The sequence below is a fragment of the Gobio gobio genome (genome assembly GCF_949357685.1).
Source record: "Gobio gobio genome assembly, chromosome: 9".
Lineage (NCBI taxonomy): Eukaryota > Metazoa > Chordata > Actinopteri > Cypriniformes > Gobionidae > Gobio > Gobio gobio.
The window spans coordinates 56,736,178-56,755,261 of record NC_137115.1 but is presented as its reverse complement, the minus strand read 5'-3'; the positions used below and the strand labels follow the sequence as shown (position 1 = coordinate 56,755,261).

Sequence of the window (19,084 nt, the reverse complement as noted above, 5' to 3'; positions counted from 1 at the left end):
AAAACTTTCGGCCTCCGCCTTCCGTGTTCAATTTATGGAGAAAGTGTTGAAAGTTCGCCTGCGGATCGAAAGACTAACGTCATGACGTCACGAACGCATCTCGAGTTTCAACACTTTTCCACGGAAGGCGGAGGCCGAAAGTTGACTTGATAAAGTTTTAAATATGAATATTTTTCTTACACAAACGAATGGATTCGCTTCAGAAGGCCTTTATTAACACTCCGCGTGGAGCAGTTATATGACGGATAGATGCACTTTTTATGCAACAAATTCTAATGCTTGGATTAGCCTGGATTTTTGTAATATAACTCGTCTGAGAGAAGAATGTCACACACACCTCGGATGACTTGAGGGTGAGAGGAAATTATGGGCTAGATATATAACTATCCCGTTAATGAAGATGAATCATTTACTCGCCCTCGTGTGGTTCACACACGTCCTCAGACATGGGCTTTTCCACACGAGGATGAATAAATGATTCACGACTCTTATGATGCTTTCCGCTCATGGTTGGAGCTGGAGAAGCATCAGTGGTTCCTCTGAAGAAGTGTTCAGTGTGTGTCTTTGTCGTGGGTGGGCGGCTCGGAGAGGTCAGAGGGGTCAAGCTCTTCCTCTTCGCTCATCCGCCCTTCCTCCTCGTCTTCCTCATCCTCCTCCGTGCTGCTCTGCGCCCGCAGCTGCAGGTTCTCCAGCGTCTTGGAGACCCAGGACTCGATGCGGCTGCTGAGGGGCAGGATGGGCTCGGGGGCGTAATCCTCCTCCTCTTCCTCCTCCTCCTCCTCCTCCTCCTCCAGCATGCCGGGCACCAGTGTGCTGGTGGTGCTGGTGATGGAGGAGTTGAGGCGATCGCGGCCGCTTCCGTCCAGAGAGCCGGTCTCTGTGCTCTGTTGAGACGCCCACTCCAGCCGGTCATCCGAGCGGGACTCCTCCTTCTCCGGGGCTCGGGCCGCTGCTGGGCTCGGGTTCGGCTGTGGAGGCGGGGTCATGACCTCTTTGTTAGTCCCTCTGCTGATTGGCTCAGACTCCAGCGGCTCTGGGGCGTCTGCGTTCTCCACCATCGTCCTCCAGTTCGTCTCTGCACAGAACATTTAGAGATGTCACATTATTATTAATTACTAGTGCTGCACTGCAAAAAATGCTTTTCTTACTTAGTATTTTTGTCTTGTTTCTGGTCCAAACATCTAAAAATTCTCAAAACAATCATTTTTATTTGGCTAGTAAATGCTTTTTGTCTTGTTTTGGGGGAAAATAACTCAAAATTAAGGGAGTTTTTGATTAAAATAAGCAAAATAATCTGCCAATGGGATAAACAAAATAATCTTAATTCAAACAGAAAACAAGATTATTTTGCTTATTTTAATAAAAAAAAATTGAGTTATTTTCCCCCAAAATAAGACAAAACCTTTTGCTTGTCTAGTAAATGCTCCTTAATGTAAGATTTTTTTTTTATATTTGGACTGAAAACAAGACAAAAATACTAAGTAAGAAAAGCCTTTTTTGCAGTGTGGGCAGCAATTAAAAAAAATTAACTAATTAATCGCACGTTTTTTCTGTAATTAATCGCGATTAATCGCAAGTTTTTAAAGAGCACCTATCATGGAATTTTGAAATGTACCTTTCATGTAGTGTGTAACATAGATCTAAGTGAACAAAAACATCCTGCATAGTTTGAAATATGACAGTGCACCGTATATATAGTTATTTTCTTTCAAAAGTAAGAGTCGACTCGGAGTCATTTTTAAGAATCGTTAGAAGACCGAAGCTTTTTCTCTGACTAGATGACGTCAACTTGTCAAGTTATTTGAATACGATACGCCCACTTATTGCGCTCCAAGACGCCAGTGAAAACTAGAAAACATCATGGCCACGAGACGCCAGTGAAAACTAGAAAACATCATGGCCACGAGACGCTGAGTTCTGAAGTGCGACTCAAAAGCAAACTTTTTTCATCTGCCCAAGGATGAGCATTTGAAGACTAAGTGGCTTGAAGACAAACCATACATTGTCGCGATTGAGTGTTTATTAGTCGTCAAATGTATGTTTCGCGATCTCAGGAAGCTTTTATTATGGACTTCTATTATGGCCCATGGTTCTTCTTCGTCTGTCTGTACATGGACTACATGTGCACAGAGCGCCCTCCGGCTGCCAGTATGATGAATTGAAAACAACACATAAAGAGACTCAATCGCTCATGATTAGGCTACATCTGCGCATTTTGAGGAAGTATTGAATAAAAAATACTCCTCTGTTTAGAAATTTGACACAGACATTATGAGAATCTATCAATATGTCTCCTCATCTGCACACTTTTGAACTAAAAGCCCTGAGGGATGTTGATTTGTCGCGAGTCTTCGTGAGGAGAATAGAGGAGTTTTTTTATGAATGAGATCAGCTGAGGCTCATATTACAATCAAACAGTACCGACGCGGTTTTCATATTCATAACTCCTGACACATATTAACAAATTACTGTCACTATAAGACTTTGATGGGCGTTCCGTTTCCGAAAATATCTGCACAGACTATACCAATCACAACTGACTGGGTCATCGGACCAATCACCGCAGATTAGCGTCACGTAAAGGCGGGGTTTTGAAAAGTGAATCACTAAAGGAATCATTTGAGAATCGCTGTCAAAACAGGTAAAAATAAATGCATATTATAAGAAAACTAAAGTCTTTTTTGTCATTGCATGCATGCAAAACTGTTGTTGGGGACTTCTAAAACAATATTTGGAACATTTTAAATGCCATGATAGGTGCTCTTTAATATTTTGATATTGTAATAATTTCAGTTCCTCTCCAAATTAATGTAGAAACAATTTAAAGACAGCATATTTTAAATATGTGTTGTATTGTCATATTTTTATGAATGAAGGCCAGTATCACTGATGTCTCTATGAAACATTAATGACGTTACATTACAGTATAACTGAAAGATGCCAATCTCAACATTTATTAGGCTTTAAAAAAAACTACTTTTAATTTAAGTGAACTTAAAACAATCTTTACATAAACCCAAAATAATAAATGTTATATTTACCCATGGCCTTCCCTGTTATACAGAAATGTAATAGTTATCTTTCTTAACTGCATAAATAATAAATGAAATATAGATGAATCATCATTAAAGCTACAATTTTCTCTGATCCCGTTGTTCTGTGATGAGCATTAATGACATCATCATCAGTGCTACTGTCACTTTAAGAACAGCCGCGCAACTCATTTCCTCACAACTCTTTTAGTTCATTTAAGACGTTATTTAACTCATTTAAGACTCTAATATGAGAATACTCAAAATCCTCTGTGTTATTGTTTGTTCAAGAGCAAAAGAGAACTCGATGTGAGCAGGAAACTGACGCGAGTCTATCTATGCGTTGAGTGTGTGTGTGTGTGTCCCTTGATTAGCTGACATGAGACGCATCCACACAGACAGGACACTGACACACACACACACACACACACACACACACACACACAGGACATTGGCATACAGCGCGTTCGCTTGTGTCTTGTCGCGCTTGAAAGCATTTACATGAATAAGAGCGTGATGATCATGTAACGCTAAGCAAAAATGGATATAAAAACGGACGCTGCGTTATTTGCGTTAAATATTTTTAATGCGTTAAGCTGAAAAATTAATCGCCCGCGTTAACGCGTTAATTTGCCCAGCCCTATTAATTACATTTATATAGGGCTTTTTCTAGGCACTCACTCAAAGCGCTTTTATATAGAAGGGGGGGAATCTCCTCAACCTCCACCAATGTGCAGCTCCACCTGATGATGCGACGGCAGCCATATTGCGCCAGTACGCCCACCACACACACCAGCTGATTGGTGGAGAGGAGACTGAGGGATGATACCAATTGTATATATATATGGGGATGATTAGGAGGCCAATGATGGACAGGGGCCAATGGGCAAATTTTGTCCAGGATGCCGGGGTTACACCCCTACTCTTTATCAAAGGACATCCTGGGATTTTTAATGACCACAGAGTAGAGGTCTTCACGGGTCCAAAAATTCATACCCGAACCCGAAGAGACCCGTAATGTGCTTAACGGAACCGACCCGGACCCGTCTATTATTTCAAAAGCTGGACCCGGACCCGTGAAGATCCGAGAAATGCCAAAAACGTAGTACCCGGAACCGACCTGGACCCGTCTATTATTTAAAAGCTGGAACCGAACCCGGCGTGAAGACACAGACCCGACTGGACCCGTTTGTCACATATTCCACAATAACTGATATTAACAAGTCAATAAACAAGTTATGAAAAATATAACTTTTTGTCTTACCTAGCCGTCGTCTCCCTTCCTTGTAACGTTACTTGTGATGCATTACATCCTTGCCAAAAAGTTAAATCCATGTTATTCCTCTCGTTATTCCAAGCATGCTTAATTCACTCATCATTTCAGCTTTAAAAGTCCACTTTATGTCACGGTGACGGATGACAAATGCGTCTTTGCAGATTTGCATTTCGACTCGAGTTAACTCGCATAATAACTTTGACTGTTTGCCTTTTTGAACTATAATAGCGATTGCTTGTTCGGTGGCCGCTGACGTCCGCATTATTTTTTTGCTATAATCTCTGTGAGCGAGCCTGACCACCAAAACTTTAAGAAATAAGACGGTTCATTCATATTATTATTAAAGTCAATCACAGCGGAAGCTCGGGTTGCCATAGAAATGACACGCGCTTGATACTGCGCACATGCGCGGTGGCTGGAGCAACCTGAAATATGAGCTTTTTTACGCAATTTGAGCATCATAGAAAACATTTGTGACAGTTCAACTGAGATTTTGTTGCTGATTTTAAATATATTATTTAAATATAATTTCAAATCAAACTTCAACAGTGCGTCACACGTAGACAGCACTTACTTTTTCTCATGTTTGTCCACAATATGCATGAAGGATGCCCGGACAGAAGAGGTGCCGTGGGTTTAACTTCTTTATATTCGTTGTTTTTTAGCTTTTTTCACACATCACTCATGAAGGTAACCATTATTATTACCGTGCGCTTGCAGAGAGAGCGAGCGAGCGAGAGAGAGAGAGAGCGAGCGCGTGAGGCGAGCGAGCAAGAGAGAGAGAGATCGCTCGTGTTTTTCTTCTTTCTTTTTTTTAAACCTTATTTCCCGGCTCACACTTTTCTTATCCTAATTTTACAGTTGCAAGTTACAAAAAACACACAAGCAGTGCTGACTGACTCTGATCACGGGCAGGTGTTCTCAGAGTCCGGATCGACTCGGGTATTGCACACAATGTTAAACAGACCCGGGACCCGTAGTAATAGATTGGGACCCGACCCGGACCCGGCTGATCATTTAAAATATAGACCCGAACCCGTACGGGTCCCGGGTCGGGTCCCGGGTCCACGGGTCTCGGGGGCTCCGTGAAGACCTCTACCACAGAGGGCCCTATTTTAACGATCTGAAACGCAAGTGTCAAAGCGCGAAGCGCAAGTAACTTTGTGGGCGGGTCTCGGCGCTGTTGCTATTTTCCCGGCGGGATAAATGGCTCTTGCGCCCGGCGCAAATCTAAAATGGGTTGGTCTGAAGTAGCTTCATTATTCATAGGTGTGGTTTGGGCGTAACGTGAATAAACCAATCCGAGCGTCATCCAACATTCCCTGTAAAAGCAGGTGCGCAAGTTCCATTATGGATTGCTATTATTATGGCGTATTTACCAGGCGCACGCCAGGAGCGGTTCACAGCCGAGGAGACTGATGTTCTTGTAAGAGCAGTGAAAGACAGAGAAGTGAAGTTGTAATGTTGTACATTATGGTAAAGGTGATTTCACAGTCTTTTTTTTTTTTCAGTCTTTCAGTTTTTTCAGTCGATTTTTTTTCCTGGTTCTTGACGGACAAACCAATTTGTCAGATGTCCTTATATACATATATGTCTTGCCACTATTGGGCAAACAGGTCTTATCCTTAATTATTACAATTAGCCTGAATCATTTGTAAGCTAGATTTATGCCTATTTTTCACATCTTCGTGGCACACCACAATGATTTCCGTCATCTCATGTGTTAATATTTTTTTAGTGTAACAATTTATGATTTGCAAAAATAACTGTTGCATCTGTGTAGATTACATGAGCAAAGTGTATGCGCGTTGTGCACGCTATACATTATGGTCAAGCATGCGCCCTTAAAATAGCATAATGAACAACGCTCAACGCGCCACTGACTTTAGACTAGGTTTTTTCTGGTCAGTGGCGCAATTGTTTAATGGAACAGCAAAATAGCACCAGGGATTGTTTGCGCCGGAACACGCCTCCTTTTTTGCGCTAAACCGCCCAGGGAGCGCAAGTTCATTCACTAGTTTAGCGACGTGCTTCTGTGGAGGGAAAAGCGCGCTTTGCGCGGGTGCAAAATAGGAATGACACATGCGTCGGTGTACAAAGTCAATTGCGCTGGGTGCAAGATAGGGCCCTGAGAGTCAGGACCTCGGTTTAACGTCTCATCCGAAGGATGGACATTAGTCTTGAGTGTGTTTGTTTGATCCTTACCTTATAAACAGGCCGACTACCACAGCCCTCAAAACTAGCCCTAGCCCAACAGCTCATCAAAATGATCAGCCCGAGTCCGACTGGAGCCTGTGTTTTTTTTTTTTATCCTCCTTATTACACATTAATTGCAGCCATTAAAATAGTTCAGTTTTGTTTTTAATGTCAATTTCATTTTGTTTCTTTATTAAGTTAATTTAGAAAAATGTTTGAAGCATTTTTTTGTTTGTTAAAGCAGCACTAGGTAACTTTTCAACCTTTATAATATATTTTCAAGACTCTTGTGATGATACATCGTCTTACAATAGGTTGATGACACGTCTGCCATAGCCTGACGGGGTCTGTATCGTTTTTAATCGTACTTTTAAACTTCGGGTTTCGGGTAGTAACCCGAGAACAAAAAGAACTACAAAATTCGACTGCTTTACGGCATATACGTCACTTCCACCACCACTTCCTTAAATTCAGACGTGCGAGCCCAACTATCATTTGTTTGCCGGATGTTATAGTCATGGCCGAAGCGGCACAGAAAAATAAGAAAGCAAAGGTTTTGTCGGAGGAAAGCAAAAAGAGGAAAGGAGAAAGTGATGGGATTAAAGGCAGAGGATCAACATTGGCCAGTGTTTGCTCGTTGGCGTGAGCTGAAGGAGGAGCAGCTTCATTCTTACAAGTAAATACATAAGACGTACAAAATCATATTTTAGGATACCTAACATGTCTGTGATATTGGTTTATTTGTCTTGCCTCAAGCTATAATGCAAATCGATTTTTCAAATGTGCAGATTAATCTATGGTAGCTTGATATTATAATATTGATGATGTATGGTTATTACCTACCACTCAAACATTGAATTGAAGGATCATATAGATTCTGTAAAACGGGAACCAATAGACCAGGCTACTATAATGACACTAGCTTGTAAACGTGAGCATCGCGATCATTTGGCGTTTGAAAAAAAATAAAACCCATGAAATGATATTCATATGACATGCTGAAACATATGCCACTGCACCTGAGATGAAGACATTTCACACACAAAGCATGTGAACTCCTGCCGTGTTCAGGGCTTTCATGTCAATAAATGCACGTGCGATGCATCCCCTGATGTAGAGTGACAGAGTTTACGATAGCAGTAGAGGACAATACTGTTTCCCAACTGTAGGGGGAGCCGAGAGCAAAACCTACCTAGTGCTGCTTTAAATAAGTTTTTGTTTTTTAAAGTGACGAGCAAGCGGCCGACAGTGAGTTAACCCAACGCTTTAGCCTCTGAAATCAACACTTGACTTGTCTGTCTTATAAAATCCATATAAACACTTAAAGCATTGTTTAGACGTTTAGCCTCTATCACCACCATCAGAGCAAAAAGGCATTTTTGACAAGATGAGGCAGGCAGATCACAACGAAACGGGCTACACAATCTAAACAAATAAACATGCAGGTTGTCTTGCCTTACACCTCTCCGCGAAATGAATATAAATCCGATCTTCAGTTCCCGCGCTATATGCACATTTAACAGAGTTCATGTCAACGAAAGCAACAGATAAATTAGCATTTTATTCATCAGCTCATTTCATCATCAGAGAACGAGCGACCTGAGCACTGGAAGAGCCTTTAGTCTCATGAGTTTGAATGAAGATGGTTGTGTTTTTGAGCATCTCTTCGCGCTTATTTTCAGTTTCAGCAGTTTCAGTTTGAGAGTGTAAAGTGCCAATGGAGGCCTTTCAGAGCATCAGATTTATTTGTGTTTATTTTATTTGTGTTATTTGTGTTCATTTGTGTCTGAAGATGAACGGAGGTCTGACGGGTGTCCAACCACATGAGGCTCAGTCATTAATGACACAATTTACATTTTTGGGTGAACTAAACCTTTAAATGGTCCCAAAAATGACCGCCATAGAAATAAATGCTAAATGCTAAATAAATAATAAATAAAATACACTGTTTTTGTGGGGGGGTACAGTCTACAAATCAGCCACGATGCAGACACACACACACAATAGTGAAGGGGCTAAAGCTCTGTGAGTACAGATGTGTGTAGCGGGTCATGTGATAGCTCTGTGAGTACAGATGTGTGTAGCGGGTCATGTGATAGCTCTGAGTACAGATGTGTGTAGCGGGTCATGTGATAGCTCTGAGTACAGATGTGTGTAGCGGGTCATGTGATAGCTCTGAGTACAGATGTGTGTAGCGGGTCATGTGATAGCTCTGAGTACAGATGTGTGTAGCGGGTCATGTGATAGCTCTGAGTACAGATGTGTGTAGCGGGTCATGTGATAGCTCTGAGTACAGATGTGTGTAGCGGGTCATGTGATAGCTCTGAGTACAGATGTGTGTAGCGGGTCATGTGATAGCTCTGAGTACAGATGTGTGTAGCGGGTCATGTGATAGCTCTGTGAGTACAGATGTGTGTAGCGGGTCATGTGATAGCTCTGTGAGTACAGATGTGTGTAGCGGGTCATGTGATCGCTCTGTGAGTACAGATGTGTGTAGCGGGTCATGTGATCGCTCTGTGAGTACAGATGTGTGTAGCGGGTCATGTGATAGCTCTGTGAGTACAGATGTGTGTAGCGGGTCATGTGATAGCTCTGAGTACAGATGTGTGTAGCGGGTCATGTGATAGCTCTGAGTACAGATGTGTGTAGCGGGTCATGTGATAGCTCTGAGAGTACAGATGTGTGTAGCGGGTCATGTGATAGCTCTGAGAGTACAGATGTGTGTAGCGGGTCATGTGATAGCTCTGAGTACAGATGTGTGTAGCGGGTCATGTGATAGCTCTGTGAGTACAGATGTGTGTAGCGGGTCATGTGATAGCTCTGTGAGTACAGATGTGTGTAGCGGGTCATGTGATAGCTCTGAGTACAGATGTGTGTAGCGGGTCATGTGATAGCTCTGAGAGTACAGATGTGTGTAGCGGGTCATGTGATAGCTCTGAGAGTACAGATGTGTGTAGCGGGTCATGTGATAGCTCTGAGTACAGATGTGTGTAGCGGGTCATGTGATAGCTCTGAGTACAGATGTGTGTAGCGGGTCATGTGATAGCTCTGAGTACAGATGTGTGTAGCGGGTCATGTGATAGCTCTCTGAGTACAGATGTGTGTAGCGGGTCATGTGATAGCTCTGAGTACAGATGTGTGTAGCGGGTCATGTGATAGCTCTGAGTACAGATGTGTGTAGCGGGTCATGTGATCGCTCTGTGAGTACAGATGTGTGTAGCGGGTCATGTGATCGCTCTGTGAGTACAGATGTGTGTAGCGGGTCATGTGATAGCTCTGAGAGTACAGATGTGTGTAGCGGGTCATGTGATAGCTCTGAGTACAGATGTGTGTAGCGGGTCATGTGATCGCTCTGAGTACAGATGTGTGTAGCGGGTCATGTGATAGCTCTGTGAGTACAGATGTGTGTAGCGGGTCATGTGATAGCTCTGAGTACAGATGTGTGTAGCGGGTCATGTGATAGCTCTGAGAGTACAGATGTGTGTAGCGGGTCATGTGATAGCTCTGAGTACAGATGTGTGTAGCGGGTCATGTGATAGCTCTGAGAGTACAGATGTGTGTAGCGGGTCATGTGATAGCTCTGAGTACAGATGTGTGTAGCGGGTCATGTGATCGCTCTGAGTACAGATGTGTGTAGCGGGTCATGTGATAGCTCTGTGAGTACAGATGTGTGTAGCGGGTCATGTGATCGCTCTGAGTACAGATGTGTGTAGCGGGTCATGTGATCGCTCTGTGAGTACAGATGTGTGTAGCGGGTCATGTGATAGCTCTGAGAGTACAGATGTGTGTAGCGGGTCATGTGATAGCTCTGTGAGTACAGATGTGTGTAGCGGGTCATGTGATCGCTCTGTGAGTACAGATGTGTGTAGCGGGTCATGTGATAGCTCTGTGAGTACAGATGTGTGTAGCGGGTCATGTGATCGCTCTGTGAGTACAGATGTGTGAAGCGGGTCATGTGATGTTACCGTATTCCTTCTCGTTGACCTCAGAGATGGGCTCAGAGATGACGCTGCAGAAGGAGATGGCGCTGGCGGCCGAAGGGTTCCTGGAGTGGCCCATGTGGTGCGGGACCTTCTTGACGTTCTTCAGCGCCTCCTCGGCCTGCTCCTGCTCCAGAGCGCTCACCATCTCCTTATACGCCCGCCGCGCCTCCTCCGTCAGAGACACCAGCTTATTGAACAGACCCTGAACACACACACACACACACACACACAACGTCATCCACTGCATTTAAGGTGTTTATCAGATCATGCATGTGCTAGGAATAAAACACATGACCTCTCCACACAAAACCAGTGAGCATGCATGAGTGTGTGTGTGTGTGTGTGTGTGAATGAGTGCACCTCTGCTCCATGCGTGTGAGTGTGTGTGTGTGTGTGTGTGTGTGTGTGAAGGGTAGGTTTAGGGGCAGGGGCAGTGTGTGTTTGTTTGTGTGTGTGTGTGTGTGTGTGTGTGTGTGTATGTGTGATGGGTAGGTTTAGGGGCAGTGTGTGTGTGTGTGTGTGTGTGTGTGTGTGTGTGTGTGTGTGTGATGGGTAGGTTTAGGGGCAGGGGCAGTGTGTGTGTGTGTGTGTGTGTGTGTGTGATGGGTAGGTTTAGGGGCAGGGACAGTGTGTGTGTGTGTGATGGGTAGGTTTAGGGGCAGAGGCAGTGTGTGTGTGTGTGTGTGTGTGTGTGTGTGTGTGATGGGTAGGTTTAGGGGCAGGGGCAGTGTGTGTGTGTGTGTGTGTGATGGGTAGGTTTAGGGGCAGGGGCAGTGTGTGTGTGTGTGTGTGTGTGTGTGTGTGTGATGGGTAGGTTTAGGGGCAGGGGCAGTGTGTGTGTGTGTGTGTGATGGGTAGGTTTAGGGGCAGGGGCAGTGTGTGTGTGTGTGTGTGTGTGATGGGTAGGTTTAGGGGCAGGGGCAGTGTGTGTGTGTGTGTGTGTGTGTGTGTGATGGGTAGGTTTAGGGGCAGGGGCAGTGTGTGTGTGTGTGTGTGTGTGTGATGGGTAGGTTTAGGGGCAGGGGCAGTGTGTGTGTGTGTGTGTGTGTGTGTGTGTGTGTGTGATGGGTAGGTTTAGGGGCAGGGGCAGTGTGTGTGTGTGTGTGTGTGTGTGTGTGTGTGTGTGTGTGTGTGTGTGTGATGGGTAGGTTTAGGGGCAGGGGCTGTGTGTGTGTGTGTGTGTGTGTGTGATGGGTAGGTTTAGGGGCAGGGGCAGTGTGTGTGTGTGTGTGATGGGTAGGTTTAGGGGCAGGGGCAGTGTGAGTGTGTGTGTGTGTGTGTGTGTGATGGGTAGGTTTAGGGGCAGGGGCAGTGTGAGTGTGTGTGTGTGTGTGTGTGTGTGTGTGATGGGTAGGTTTAGGGGCAGGGGCAGTGTGAGTGTGTGTGTGTGTGTGTGATGGGTAGGTTTAGGGGCAGGGGCAGTGTGAGTGTGTGTGTGTGTGTGTGTGTGTGTGTGTGTGATGGGTAGGTTTAGGGGCAGTGTAGGGGGATAGAAAATACGGTTTGTACGGTATCCACAAGTTTCCTACGCCCCATGAAGCCTTGCGTCAAAAGTGGGAGTGTCTTCCGGTCCGAAGTAAACAAGAAAGCGGGACTTTATGCATTTCCATCGTAGTTTATGCGCACGTTTTCGTATCGGATAGAACATTTATCCGACTCAAACGACTGCATACATTTTTTATGTGCATTTATAGAATTCATTTGCATCTTGTCGTTTCCATTCAGCATGTTTTTGATGCAATAACGTTATCCCAAAATGCGCATAAAAACAGGTGGATGGAAACAAAGCTTATTGATATTCAACAGTCATTCAAGCTCTCCAAATTTGCTAACGATGTGGGAACACAAACTAAACGAACTTTCAAAAGGGTGAAACAGCAGTAACGTTACCTTTATCCTCCGCGGTAGTTGGGAGGATGACGTGAAGAAGTGGCCTCGTGTCGCGTACGGTAGCATTTTAAGCTATTTTCTAGATTCAGTAGCCTGTGATGGTAAGTCGATGAGCAATTTGAAAAGCTCAGAGGTGTATCAGTATCTGTCGAAATATCGGAAACGATCTAAAACCGGACATTGAGCTTAGTCTGAGCTACACGCATCACATCATGTGTGCTAGCATCAGTGACAGGTGAAGTACAGACAGCGGGTGTTCATGAATTAGGGCCAGGGCGCTCTTGTAGTCATAAAGCAGCACTTTGGTGGAAGGTCAGTAAAGTAAGGAAGGAGAATTAAGGACACGAAAATTGTATTGTTTATTGTATTGTGATATTCTTAATTAACTAATAAATGTACTAAATGAAATGTTTAGTGTGTGTTAGGGATGCAACAATACAGTTAGTCCACGGTTCAATACACACCTTGGTTTTTAACCACGGTTTTCGGTTCGGTTCTGATGGCTTGTCACATACATTTTTTGTTATTCTATTCTTACTGTGCGTTCACACCGGCGAGAGCGGCGCGGCGCGTCTTGGACGATTTGGGCGTCAAGGAGAGTTGAAGTCAGGTCAACTTTATGGTAATGAGCTATGACGCGGTTCGGCGGCAGCCGGCGGCAACCAATGGGAATGCAGAAGTGATCCGCTTGAGATGATTCTAGAGAACGCAGTGCTGTAAACTTCGGTTCCTTCTGTTTTTTTATTGCAATACTCTTTCTTTATTTTACTTAAAAGAATTGAAAAACTTTACTTAAACTTAAAACTTTACTTTAAAAAAAACATTGTACACATTCCTAGTCTATTGGATAATATAATATATATATATATATGATTTACACTGGCAGCTCAGAGCTGTACAGCAGCATTTAAGTATGAAATTGAATGAATGAATGTAAAAATAAAACACTACACAGACTTCACTATAAAATATACACTGATTCTTATTAAAGCTACTGTATTAGTTTTTCAGTCAAGAGCAGTGAGTGATTTTCTCTTTGTCTTTTGTTGTTGTATTAACATTAAAGGGATATTTCGCTCAAAACTGAAAATTCTGTCATCAAGAAATGAAAACAGGTTTGAAACAATATTAGAGTGAGTAAAAAATGACAATTTTAGAGGTGAACTGTCCCTTTAAGGACCGCGTGTTCACTATAGGCTGCGCTGCTGTCAATTAAAGACCTGCACACATCTAATATACACACACACCGATTTACTTTCTCTTTAGACATAACCGACTGTGTTTATGTTAACCTTGTGTGTATTTGACAGTATTAGCGCAGTAAGACGACTACTTAGTCCAGTATTCACGTGTTTTACAGGCGTTTAGTGCGCGCGCTCTGAGAAGCGCATGTTAAGATCGCACATGCGAATGAGCCGGCAAGGCTTTAAAACGCACGCAAATAATGAACTTTAGTGATTGTGAATAACTCTAGTGTTCCGTGAGTATAACTCCACCACTGACCTGTGATGTGAATGTATGTCGTGTTGTTCAGTATTGGGATGGAGGCAAATTATAGAATTTGTAGAAAAATAATTTATTAAATGCAAAACCGAAAAAAACGCAATTCACAAGCGCGTATTGAACCGTGAATGCCGTACCGAACGGTTCAATATTATATTGAGAATTGTGGCATCCCTAATGTGTGTCATTCTGCAAATGTTGCTTCACAGTAACCTTAACTTAACCCTTGTGGCACCATCTGATAAAAAAAAAAGTAAAAATGATCATTTTGAAACCTTGCCAATGATCCGAAAAACACTAGCCTCTCCACTAACTAGCACACAAAATACCATTGGAATACTACTTCCGCCGCCTCACCGGAAGTTGTACCCACGTTCTTATTTACAGTAGCGCCCCCCAGAAACAGGTGGATAAAAACCATTACGCCTATGGAATGTCCCCACATTTCACAAAAACAAACATGAGAGTGTGTGTGTGTGTGAGTGTGTGTACCTCTGCTCCAGAATAGTTGAATATTCCCACAACGCTCACAGGCACGAGTTTATTCACGCAGCGGCCCAGAGCCTTTCGGCCCAGAGCGAACACAAACGGGATCTCCTGCTCCCTCGCCATGGCGATGACGTTATAAAGGGCCTCGTCCAGACCACCTGCACACACACACACACACACACACACACACACACACACACACAACATTAAACACTCCAGGGACGTTCGGTTGGATAGAGACTTCAGTGTTTCTCCTCAGGGGCGTGTCTGACCTTTGGCCTGGATCTTCTCACAGTTGGGCGAGATGATGACACACTTGATCTTGTGCAGCTTCATGTGTTTGGTGACCTCTCGCAGTCCCATGACCAGACGCCGCTTGGCCTTGGCTTTGCTGGGCTCCTTCTGATACACTCGCTCCTGGAAGCGGACCAGCTCCTGCAGCAGCAGCGTCACACTCTCATCGATGTCCTTACTCAACACCTGATTACAGTACCTGAGGACACACACCTGATTACAGTACCTGAGGACAACACACCTGATTACAGTACCTGAGGACACACACCTGATTACAGTACCAGAGGACACACACCTGATTACAGTACCTGAGGACACACACCTGATTACAGTACCTGAGGACACACACCTGATTACAGTACCTGAGGACACACACCTGATTACAGTACATGAGGACACACACCTGATTACAGTACCTGAGGACACACACCTGATTACAGTACCTGAGGACACACACCTGATTACAGTACCTGAGGACACACACCTGATTACAGTACCTGAGGACACACACCTGATTACAGTACCTGAGGACACACACCTGATTACAGTACCTGAGGACACACACCTGATTACAGTACCTGAGGACAACACACCTGATTACAGTACCTGAGGACAACACACCTGATTACAGTACCTGAGGACACACACCTGATTACAGTACCTGAGGACACACACCTGATTACAGTACCTGAGGACACACACCTGATTACAGTACCTGAGGACACACACCTGATTACAGTACCTGAGGACAACACACCTGATTACAGTACCTGAGGACAACACACCTGATTACAGTACCTGAGGACACACACCTGATTACAGTACCTGAGGACACACACCTGATTACAGTACCTGAGGACACACACCTGATTACAGTACCTGAGGACACACACCTGATTAGAGTACCTGAGGACAACACACCTGATTACAGTACCTGAGGACACACACCTGACTACAGTACCTGAGGACACACACCTGATTACAGTACCTGAGGACACACACCTGACTACAGTACCTGAGGACACACACCTGATTACAGTACCTGAGGACAACACACCTGATTACAGTACCTGAGGACAACACACCTGATTACAGTACCTGAGGACACACACCTGATTACAGTACCTGAGGACAACACACCTGATTACAGTACCTGAGGACAACAACACCTGATTACAGTACCTGAGGACACACACCTGATTACAGTACCTGAGGACACACACCTGATTACAGTACCTGAGGACACACACCTGATTACAGTACCTGAGGACACACACCTGATTACAGTACCTGAGGACACACACCTGATTACAGTACCTGAGGACAACACACCTGATTACAGTACCTGAGGACAACACACCTGATTACAGTACCCGAGGACAACACACCTGATTACAGTACCCGAGGACAACACACCTGATTACAGTACCTGAGGACACACACCTGATTACAGTACCTGAGGACACACACCTGATTACAGTATCTGAGGACACACACCTGATTACAGTACATGAGGACACACACCTGATTACAGTACCTGAGGACACACACCTGATTACAGTACCTGAGGACACACACCTGATTACAGTACCTGAGGACACACACCTGATTACAGTATCTGAGGACACACACCTGATTACAGTACCTGAGGACACACACCTGATTACAGTACCTGAGGACACACACCTGATTACAGTACCTGAGGACAACACACCTGATTACAGTACCTGAGGACAACACACCTGATTACAGTACCCGAGGACAACACACCTGATTACAGTACCCGAGGACAACAACACCTGATTACAGTACCTGAGGACACACACCTGATTACAGTACCCGAGGACAACAACACCTGATTACAGTACCTGAGGACACACACCTGATTACAGTACCCGAGGACAACACACCTGATTACAGTACCTGAGGACACACACCTGATTACAGTACCTGAGGACACACACCTGATTACAGTACCTGAGGACACACACCTGATTACAGTACCCGAGGACAACAACACCTGATTACAGTACCTGAGGACACACACCTGATTACAGTACCCGAGGACAACACACCTGATTACAGTACCCGAGGACAACAACACCTGATTACAGTACCTGAGGACACACACCTGATTACAGTACCCGAGGACAACAACACCTGATTACAGTACCTGAGGACACACACCTGATTACAGTACCCGAGGACAACACACCTGATTACAGTACCTGAGGACACACACCTGATTACAGTACCTGAGGACACACACCTGATTACAGTACCTGAGGACACACACCTGATTACAGTACCTGAGGACACACACCTGATTACAGTACCTGAGGACACACACCTGATCACAGTACCTGAGGACACACACCTGATTACAGTACCTGAGGACACACACCTGATTACAGTACCTGAGGACACACACCTGATTACAGTACCTGAGGACAACAACACCTGATTACAGTACCCGAGGACAACACACCTGATTACAGTACCTGAGGACACACACCTGATTACAGTACCTGAGGACACACACCTGATTACAGTACCTGAGGACACACACCTGATTACAGTACCTGAGGACACACACCTGACTACAGTACCTGAGGACACACACCTGAGGACACACACCTGATTACAGTACCTGAGGACACACACCTGACTACAGTACCTGAGGACACACACCTGATTACAGTACCTGAGGACACACACCTGATTACAGTACCTGAGGACAACACACCTGATTACAGTACCTGAGGACACACACCTGATTACAGTACCTGAGGACACACACCTGATTACAGTACCTGAGGACACACACCTGACTACAGTACCCGAGGACACACACCTGATTACAGTACCTGAGGACACACACCTGAGGACACACACCTGATTACAGTACCTGAGGACACACACCTGACTACAGTACCTGAGGACACACACCTGATTACAGTACCTGAGGACACACACCTGATTACAGTACCTGAGGACAACACACCTGATTACAGTACCTGAGGACACACACCTGATTACAGTACCTGAGGACACACACCTGATTACAGTACCTGAGGACACACACCTGACTACAGTACCTGAGGACACACACCTGATTACAGTACCAGAGGACACACACCTGACTACAGTACCTGAGGACACACACCTGATTACAGTACCCGAGGACAACACACCTGATTACAGTACCTGAGGACACACACCTGATTACAGTACCTGAGGACACACACCTGATTACAGTACCTGAGGACACACACCTGATTACAGTACCTGAGGACACACACCTGATTACAGTACCTGAGGACACACACCTGATCACAGTACCTGAGGACACACACCTGATTACAGTACCTGAGGACACACACCTGATTACAGTACCTGAGGACACACACCTGATTACAGTACCCGAGGACAACAACACCTGATTACAGTACCCGAGGACAACACACCTGATTACAGTACCTGAGGACACACACCTGATTACAGTACCTGAGGACACACACCTGATTACAGTACCTGAGGACACACACCTGATTACAGTACCTGAGGACACACACCTGACTACAGTACCTGAGGACACACACCTGAGGACACACACCTGATTACAGTACCTGAGGACACACACCTGACTACAGTACCTGAGGACACACACCTGATTACAGTACCTGAGGACACACACCTGATTACAGTACCTGAGGACAACACACCTGATTACAGTACCTGAGGACACACACCTGATTACAGTACCTGAGGACACACACCTGATTACAGTACCTGAGGACACACACCTGACTACAGTACCCGAGGACACACACCTGATTACAGTACCTGAGGACACACACCTGAGGACACACACCTGATTACAGTACCTGAGGACACACACCTGACTACAGTACCTGAGGACACACACCTGATTACAGTACCTGAGGACACACACCTGATTACAGTACCTGAGGACAACACACCTGATTACAGTACCTGAGGACACACACCTGATTACAGTACCTGAGGACACACACCTGATTACAGTACCTGAGGACACACACCTGACTACAGTACCTGAGGACACACACCTGATTACAGTACCAGAGGACACACACCTGACTACAGTACCTGAGGACACACACCTGATTACAGTACCTGAGGACACACACCTGACTACAGTACCTGAGGACACACACCTGATTACAGTACCTGAGGACACACACCTGACTACAGTACCTGAGGACACACACCTGATTACAGTACCTGAGGACACACACCTGACTACAGTACCTGAGGACACACACCTGATTACAGTACCTGAGGACACACACCTGATTACAGTACCTGAGGACACACACCTGATTACAGTACCTGAGGACACACACCTGACTACAGTACCTGAGGACACACACCTGATT

At 44.9% G+C, this 19,084-nt stretch overlaps 1 protein-coding gene across 5 annotated transcripts in view; it reads right to left on the bottom strand.

The window, feature by feature from the left end:
• Positions 1–255: 255 nt before the first annotated feature.
• secisbp2l (SECIS binding protein 2-like) overlaps positions 256–19,084 on the bottom strand; it is a 61,521-nt gene continuing 42,692 nt past the window's right edge. For all 5 annotated transcript variants that reach the window (XM_079824876.1, XM_079824878.1, XM_079824877.1 and 2 more), the window contains 4 exons: positions 14,642–14,862; positions 14,373–14,527; positions 10,470–10,689; positions 256–1,075 (listed from right to left, as the gene is read on the bottom strand). In XM_079824876.1, the coding sequence (XP_079681002.1) occupies positions 552–1,075; positions 10,470–10,689; positions 14,373–14,527; positions 14,642–14,862 (1,120 nt within the window). In that variant the 3' untranslated portion in view covers positions 256–551. The remainder of the gene's footprint in view (positions 1,076–10,469; positions 10,690–14,372; positions 14,528–14,641; positions 14,863–19,084) is intronic.